At 58.6% G+C, this 8,686-nt stretch overlaps 1 protein-coding gene and 1 pseudogene across 1 annotated transcript in view; one reads left to right on the forward strand and one right to left on the reverse strand.

Moving 5' to 3' along the window:
* ASMT (acetylserotonin O-methyltransferase) overlaps positions 1-8,686 on the forward strand; it is a 16,672-nt gene that overhangs the window by 2,160 nt on the left and 5,826 nt on the right. The window contains 3 exon segments of the mRNA XM_023525997.1: positions 4,157-4,331; positions 4,780-4,909; positions 8,292-8,394. Of these exon segments, the coding sequence (XP_023381765.1) occupies positions 4,157-4,331; positions 4,780-4,909; positions 8,292-8,394 (408 nt within the window).
* LOC111733864 lies at positions 18-136 on the reverse strand (annotated as a pseudogene).

Consider the following 8,686-nt stretch of genomic DNA (forward strand, 5'->3'; position numbering starts at 1 on the left):
TTTTTTTAAATTTTGTATGCCTATAGCACCCGGTCTTCCTAGGTGGTCTCCCATCCAAGGACTCACCAGGCCCGACCCTGCTGAGCTTCTGAGATCAGACGGGATCGGACGTGTTCGGGGTGGCGTGGCCTTAGACTCATCATTTTTTAATGACGTTTTCCTTTCCCTAGCCGACGCCATTGTCAGAACACAGTATGTCATACGTGTAACATGCGAAATCTGTGTGCGCCCACGGGGCACGCGATCGGTGAGGCGTCCGGTCAGCGGCCGGCTGCTGGCATTTGCATTCCGGGGGAGTCGCAGCCATGTGCAGGTTTTCGAGCACACGGGGGCGTGCGCCCCAACCCTGCAAGGTTCAAGGGGCGAACGGACTGTGAGGTCTCGGAGGGTCCCCCGCAGTGTGGCACCGACCTGCCTGCCTTCTTGTGGCCGAAGAAACGTGATGCTGAGCGGAGGAGCAGACGTGAAGGCCGCGACGTGCCAGGTCGATTTCTGCACCGCGTCCGCGCCAGGCAGAGCCGCAGAGGCAGGAAGCAGAGTCGCGGGGGCGCGGGCTGGGGGGCCGTCTCCTTCCCCGTGAGAACGTGCTGGGGTTCCACACCGATGACGATCACGCAGCACTGAGAAGGCGCTCGCTGCCCCCGAATCGTGCGGTTTAAATGGCGAATCTTTCGCTATGTGAATGTTAGTGCAATTGGAAAAACAAGGCCACGTGGACTTAGATGTTATCTTTTGAAGGCGCCGGGGTCGGTGTGTTGGATGGCGTCGACGGCACTGGCGGGCAGTCTGTGGCGGGACACGGGCCTCTGGAAGAGCCGTCAGTCCCGTTCCCCGTGTGGGGTCCGGTGGGGGAGGGCTCCGTGCGCCAGTGTGCATGGGGCCGATGGGGGCAGAGCCGCCGGGGTGCTTCACGGGGTGAGGGTGGTCAACGGGGTTCCCGCGGGCTTTTTCAGTGACTGCTGTTTGGGGAACATGCAGCTTCACCTTCTGGTGGCCCAGAGATGCCCAGAGACGGGCAGCGGCTGAACCCAGCTGCCCCGGGACGTCACACGCCGATGGCATTTTGAGTTCCTCGCGACAGCTATGACGAGACGCACAGATACCCGCAGCTTCTCCTGGCCACGCAGTCGCGGGAAGTTGAACGCAGCCTGGCCGTGCCTGCGTCACGGTCGAAGGGGGTGCTCAGGCTCAGGCAGAGGCCACTGCGAACGGAAGCCCATCGCCCCCAGAGCTACCAGAGGCCCCGCCAGGTCCCAGAAGCCACTTCAGAGGCTTCCCTCGGCGTCCCTCCGCAGAGAACCCAGCAGTACATTGCCTTCCCCTGACTTGTCTGTCCTCCTGTGATGTCCCCAGCCAGCTGGGCAGCCTGCTGTCCATTCAGCGCTGCCGGCCCTTCACGCAATGCTGACGCGTGGCTTATCAAGCTTGGGGGGAAGATAATGTCGGGACACGTTGATCACACGATACCGTGTCCTTGACTTGTCGCCAAACAGGACCAGAGCTAAGACGTTAATGGAGTGAAACCTCATACGACCTTAAAAGAACGAGGGTTCCCGAAATCTCGGTAGAGCAGGAATTAATCCAACCTCAATACAGGAGTTAATACAATCTTAACACGAGACTTAATGCCACCTGAATTCTAGACTTAATGTAACGCTAATTGGAGAGTTAATACAATGTTAATTCGAGAGTTAATACAATGTTAATTCGAGAGTTAATACAATGTTAATTCGAGAGTTAATACGATATTAATTCGAGAGTTAATACAATGTTAATTCGAGAGTTAATACAATCATAAGAGAACAGTTAATGCGACCTAATACGACAAGAAATAATAAAAGCTTTAACAGGTCAACCGCTAATACGACCTTAATTAAATAGATCATAATACAAACTTAAGAAAATAAGAGTTAATAGAACCTTAATCCAGCGAGAGTTCACACAGCCCTAATACAGAGCCAAAATAACAGCAGGATAAGAGTTAACGAAACCGTCACGGAACAGACTTGTTGCAGCGTTACCAGAACGGGACCTTCAGAGGGTCAATGTGACGCGACCTTGAGGAAACGTGCGGTCTGTGCACTTTTCCTGGACACGAGTCCACGACCTTCAGAGGATGAGTTAATCCAGCCTCAGCTGAGTAAGCGGCAGTGGCGGCTCAGGCAGCGTTAACAACACCAGCCACAGCCCAAGTCCTCGGAACTGTGATGCTGCTTCTCAAACGAGGACTTTGGCCTCAGGGGATCCCACCGTGTCTGGGGACATTGTCACTGCTGGAGGTGGGGTGCTCCTGGTGTCTAAGGGTGCGGCGTCCAGGACGCCACCCTCACAGAGAGCCGCCCGGCCCCAGCCGTCAGCACTGTGAGGCCGAGAGGCCCCGATGTAGCAGGGTCAGACCTAATAGGACCAGAATCGCCGAGCAGACGTGACACGGTGCTGTCCCGCTGGCCCCCGCCAAACACGCCTCGGGGCTGTGCCGTGTGCCGGTGGGGTGCGAGGTGGGGCACCCTCTTCGTTAGTGAGGTCAGACACACGGCATCACCGCAGTGTCACCAGCGGTTGACACAATGCTGACCACAGGTGTGGTGCCAGCCCCCAGAAACCATGTTGCCACGTGGCACGTCTGTGCGTTCATCTGTCACGGTCACCATCGGCGACGCCCGAGCCCGGGCACCCCTCCCACGGAGCTTGGGCAAGACGGTGAACACGGTGCTCACGGGTCACGGACACTCGGCGCTGTTCGAAGCCATTGCCGACTCGCTTCTCGAGACGGAGAATGAGAAGAACACCACCCAGCCCGTCTTCGGACTCTGAAACCACTGGGTATGGCGGGCGTCCCCAGCCCTCGAATCGGGGACTGGTCCTGGTCTGTGTCCTGGTCCCGTTCGGAACCGGGCCGCCCCGCAGGAGGTGAGCGGCGAGCGAAGCTGCATCTGTGTCCGCAGCCGCTGCCCAGCGCCAGCGTCCCCGCCCCAGCTCCGCCTCAGATGCTCGGGCCTGCGGTGCTCGTAGGAGCCCCGGCCCCTGGTGCCACACAGGTTGGGGACCACCGGTGTAGGGAACACCGCTGACATAGTAAAAAAAAAAAGGAATGCATGTATTTCTTCGTTTGGAAAATTAAAATGATGCATCTGCAGAGGTGCAGAATGCGAAAGCAGAAAGCAGTGCCCCCCACACCCCGTTTCCCAGACTTTCTGGCCCCGTTAAACCGACAGAGGCCAGCAGTTGGGTTTCGAGGGCTCACACGCGTGTGCACGGGGTTGCTCGCATGCGTGTGTCCATCCCGTGTGCGGCGGGTCCCTCCTTGGGGACTTTATAGTTCCCGGTAGAGGGTGCTGCTTCCGGGGACCGGATTCCAGCCGGCTCTTCTGCAGAGCGACGCTGTGGGGGGCACGGGGCAGGACACGGGGACCCTGGGGGAACCCCCAAGCCGCCTGTTCCCGCACCCCGCCCGGGCTGACCAGCCAGGAGATGGCCTTGGCGGTCCCTGTGTCCACACAGCCAGCCCCGCATGCACGCAGCCGGCCCCCAGCAAGCCCTCGCTGGCACCCTCGCTGGGGACCAGCCTGTGCACTCGGTGGCCTCCGCGCTGGACCCCTGCTCCACGCCAAAGGCGCACTTGTGTGGGACGCGCAGGACGAGGGGTGGCTGCATCATGGAAACGGTTAGTTTTCCCTGTCGTAGCAGAGCCGCCCCCGTGACATCGGAACCGCTTGCAGGCACGTAGTTCAGGGGCGCGACGGGCATTCTCGTCACCGTGCAGCCATCACCGGTGTCACCTCCAGGACCTTCCCGTCCTCCCAAACTGAGACTCCGTCCCCACGACATGCTCACCCCCTCCCCTCCCCAGCCCCCGGCTCCACCAGCTGCTTCCCTCGCGGTGGCTGCGTGACTCTAGGGACCTCGTATGCTTGGAGCACTGCAGGGCTTGTCCCTTAGTGTCTGGCTCATGTCACCGGACACCGTGACCCGACGTCCATGCAGGCTGTCACAGCGGTCAGAATCTGCCCCCCTTTAAGGCTGAGTGACAGTCCCGTGTGCGGACCCTATGATGGGCGTGGGGGCCGCTCCGCCCCGGGCGGGGGGCGCTGCACGGCGCTGCAGTGGACACGGCCGTGCGGGCGTGTCCTCAGAGCTTGCTTTCTCCTCGTCCGAGGTCCTCTTCGCGGCCTGCGAGCTCGGCGTCTTCGACCTTCTTGCCGAGGCCCCCGGGCCCCTGAGCTCGGCTGCGGTGGCCGCGGGCCTGGGCACCAGCCCCGAGGGCACAGAGCTGCTGCTGGACACCTGCGTGTCGCTGAAGCTGCTTCGCGTGGACACGGGAGGAGGACGCGGTGAGTGGCCAGGCGTGGCGGAGGGCGCGGATCCCCCGGGCACTGTCAGCACCTCTCTCTGTAAAGGGCTGGGAGGAACAGACGCGTATTGGGCGTCGCGGGCTGCGGGGTCTCGGTAACAGGTCTCATGGCTGTGTGTGCAGCTGCAGAGCAGCTGGAGACACTACACAAACAAACAAGCGTGGCCGGCGACCGATAAAACTTTATTTACAAAAGCAAGCCGGGGCCCAGATGTGCGGCCGCCTGGAGTTCGTGACGCCTGTCCCAGCGGCTTCCACATGGCAGTGCGGGCGCTGGATCCAGCGAACAGACAAAACCGTGAAACAACCAGATCACGGCACAGGAAGTCCTGTCCTGGGGGACGTCCGGCTCCTGCTGCCAGTGCTGGTGGCGGCGAGCAGCGTTGCCGTGGAAGTGACCACGTTTTCTCTTGTTTGCTTCTTTTCAGCTCTGTACGGAAGCAGCGAGCTGTCCCGCAGGTACCTGGCGAGGAGCAGCCCCACGTCCCAGCACCACATACTGCTGTATCTGGCCAAGACGACCTACCTGTGCTGGGGCCACCTGGCCCAGGCCGTGAGGTGGGCGTGGCGTTGCCCGTGGGCGTCCTGTCCCGGGTGCCTGGGGTGGTTTCCGGGCGTGCAGGGGGCGACACGCCAGGGCCCTTGCATAGTCCAACGCGACACCCCTGGCTTTGGAAATCCCAAAGTTCTCTGCCGTTGACCCGCAGACGTGCCTCAGGATGCACAGGCGGAGACGGCAAGTCCTCTAGGGGACAGTGCTATGTGCCACGGGCAGAGCTGGGCAGGTGGCTCGGAACCCAGTGAGGGCCAGAAAGCGAGGCTGCCCGGGTCGTGACTGGTCACTGCACGCCAGGCTCTCTCAGCCTCGGCGCTGCGGACGTCGGGGCCGACGACTGTGACGTGGGCGTCCTGTGACCCGCAGGGTGCTGACCAGCCTCCTGGTCTCCACCCACAGGTGCCAGGAGCACCCCCTCCCCGGTGTGACAATAAAACATGTCCCCAGTCTCAAGCATCTCCTGAGAGCTGAATCAGCTGCAGCTGAGAATGAGATAGATGGTTAGATGGATGAGAGACAGACAGACAGACAGACAGACAGACAGATGGATAACAGAGAGATACATAGATAGATGAGAGATAGACAGGTAGATATTAATAGATTAGATTACCTAGCTAGAAGGATGATGGAGAATTAGATGGACTGGTAGATACATAGATAAATGATAGATGATTGCATGGCTAGATAGCTATAGATAGATAGATAGATAGATAGATAGATAGATAGATAGAAAGATAGATAGATGGATGAGAGATGGATAATATAGACACACATGTTAGGTGGACAGATGGAAGGACGGACACATGGACGAGAGACGGACGCATAGACGGAGAGACAGGGAAAGAATCGAGTGTCTCGTGCTTTGTCAGGTCCGTCGACTCCCCCTCCTGACGTCGGGGGTCCTGACTCTGCCGCGGGACGTCCTGGGCCCGGCAGGGTGCTGAGCGGCCTTCCTGGTCTCCCCCCAGCAGATGGCAGTGGCCGTCCCCCTCCCCAGTGGTGACGGGCAGAGACGTCCCCAGACGTTCTGCTTGGGCAGACGTCCCTGGGGCGTGCGTGTTGGGGGAGCACGGAATTGTGTCCGGTCGGGGAGCAGAACTCGACATGTTCTTTCTTAGTGGCTTTAATGTAAACCACACGCGCATCCTGCGGTAGCTTTGGGATCGCGTTTTATCGTTTATTTTGGAAAAAGCACAGCTCGTCGTTCTGTGTGATGACGATGTGGCTGGGTATTTAATTCCCGCATGACGTGCGCCTGGCAGTCACTTCGGCTGAGTGCCTCCCGCGCTCCCAAGGGTGCAGCTGTGGGTGGGGAGAGACTGAGGCTGGTGTGGAGAGTGGCCAAGGGCGGGGACCCGATCTTGGTGCCACAAGGACTCTCAGTAACCCTACGAATGACACCAGGGCTCCGGGGTCCCGCGTCGCAGGCAGACGTGGTCTCCTGCTGAGAAAACTGTTCTTTCCTCTGTGCGGACTTTAGCTTGTCCGTCTCAGCTGCTCGACCTGTTTCGCCAAAGCCGACGGTGGGTGATACTGTCTCTGAACGGTAAAGGTTGACAATATGGCTCAGCAGGTAAAGCCGGGGGGTACCGGGGGGCAGTGGCACACTGGAGAGCCCGTGCCCTTCCGAGGGGCCAGCCTTCGTCAGCTCAAGTATCAATGGGGACACGGCTGCCAGCGACTTTTGTGTTTTCCGAGAAGCAGCACATTCAGATTTTTGAGTGACATCTCCCAAAGTTTGGAGGCTGGAATTCATTCCGTCAAAGAAATAAATTGAGAGCGCTGAAGCACACATAATAACGGATGACAGCCGAGGTCTCCGAGGTCTCGTTGGACCCTCAGGCTTCACCTCCTTGTCCCCGGTGCACAGGGAGCTAGTTCTTGGACAATGGAAAGTGACACTCGTCCCCTCGAGGTGGCCTCCTGTGGTGTTTCTGGGCTCCAAGTTCTCCTTCGTGTGTGATTTCTTGTCCCCTGAAGGTCCAGTGGGGAAGAGGTGGCCCCCAGGGTTAAACGCAGGGGTCATCCAACCGCATACGAGAAAGGTGTGGGGCTGACGGGGGGGTGCCAGTCAAGGACGGAAGGAAACAAGCCACAGGGGGACAGTTCTGCCAGATACCAGGGGCTGTCCCACGTGGCACAGAATGACCAAGGGGTCCTCTACGTCAGCTGCAGAGGAGAAGGCGAAATAGAACCTGTGTGGATAAATTGACTCTGCAGCTGCAGGTAGACCAGTGGGCTTTCCAACTATAGGTAGACCAGGTAGCCCTCCAGCCGCAGGTAGACCAGTGACTCTCTACCTGCAGCTAAACCAGCCAGCCCTCCAACTATAGGTAGATCAGTTAGCCCTCAAAATATAGGTAGACCAGGCAGCCTTCCATTTGTAGATCGACCAGTTAACGCTTTACCTGTAGGTAAACCAGCCATCTCTGCAAGTACAGGTAGACCAGTTAGCACCCCAGCTACAGGTAGACCAGTCAACTCGTTAGCTGTAGGTAGACCAGCTAGCCTTCTACCTGCAGGTATACCAGTCAGCTTTCCAGCTGTATGTAGACCTGCTGCGGGAAGACCAGTGGGCTCACCAGCTATAGGTAGACCAGCCAGCACTGTAGCAGCAGGTAGACTAGGTGGCCCTTTAGCAATAGGTAGACCAGTTGGTCTTCTAGCTGCAGGTAGACTAGCTGGCCGTCTTTTAACTACAGGTAGACTAGCTGGCCGTCCAGCTGCAGGTAGACCAATGGGCTCACGAGCTATAGGTAGACCAGCCAACCCTGTAGCCACGGGTAGACTAGGTGGCCCTTTAGCTGTAGGTAGACCAGTTGGTCTTCTAGCTGCAGGTTGATTAACTGGTCTTTTAACTACAGGTAGACTAGCTGGCCGTCCAGCTGCAGGTAGACCAGTGGGCTCACCAGCTATAGGTAGACCAGCCAACCCTGTAGCCAAGGGTAGACTAGGTGGCCCTTTAGCTGTAGGTAGACCAGCCGGTCCTCTAGCTGCAGGTAGACCAGTGGCCTCTGCAGTTGTGGGTAGATCAGCTGACCCTGCATTTATAAGGCGGTTCGTCTCCTTAGATGCCAGGCGATGCGTCATTCCAGACTATGGCGTCCACAGCTGGCTCAGCGTTTTGCCTCTCTTTAGATTTTGCCGTAAAATCGCATCCCTTCGTTGCGCATCTCAGAGAATCGTGCTCGTGGGGACCTTGCAGCTCCAAACACGTGTTGACTTCTCCCTAGAAAGGATGGCGTGAGTGCGTCCGGTCGCTCGGTTTTGCTTCCTGCCCGTTGCACCGGCGACTTGAGGGGCGGGCCCGTGCCCCACCGTGCGCCCTCGCCGGGGTTCACGGAACGTGTCAGAGCTGAGTGACAGCTGCCTCCCTGTTTGCAGGGACGGGAAGAACCAGTACGTGCGGGCCTTCGGGGTCCCCTCGGAAGAGGTCTTCGCGGCCATCTACAGGTAACGCCCAGCACCCAGCCTGGCAGAATCACGCGTGTCTTTAAAATACTCACCAAATACAGGGGAACCGAAGGGTGTGGTATTCACGGTAAAACAAACAGACACACAGAATAAGGTGGACGTGGCTGTTCTAACGTGTGTGCCGGTCCATTCCCCGAGCAGACGCGAATTTGCTCTTCGAGCGGCCGGACGTGCACCCAGTGGGTGGATGGATGGATGGATGGTGGGTGGACGGATGGGTGGATGGATGGGTGGATGGACAGATGGATGGATGGGTGGTGGGTGGACGGATAGGTGGATGGATGGGTGGATGGATGGGTGGATGG

Source organism: Pteropus vampyrus, unplaced genomic scaffold, assembly GCF_000151845.1.
Source record: "Pteropus vampyrus isolate Shadow unplaced genomic scaffold, Pvam_2.0 Scaffold665, whole genome shotgun sequence".
Lineage (NCBI taxonomy): Eukaryota > Metazoa > Chordata > Mammalia > Chiroptera > Pteropodidae > Pteropus > Pteropus vampyrus.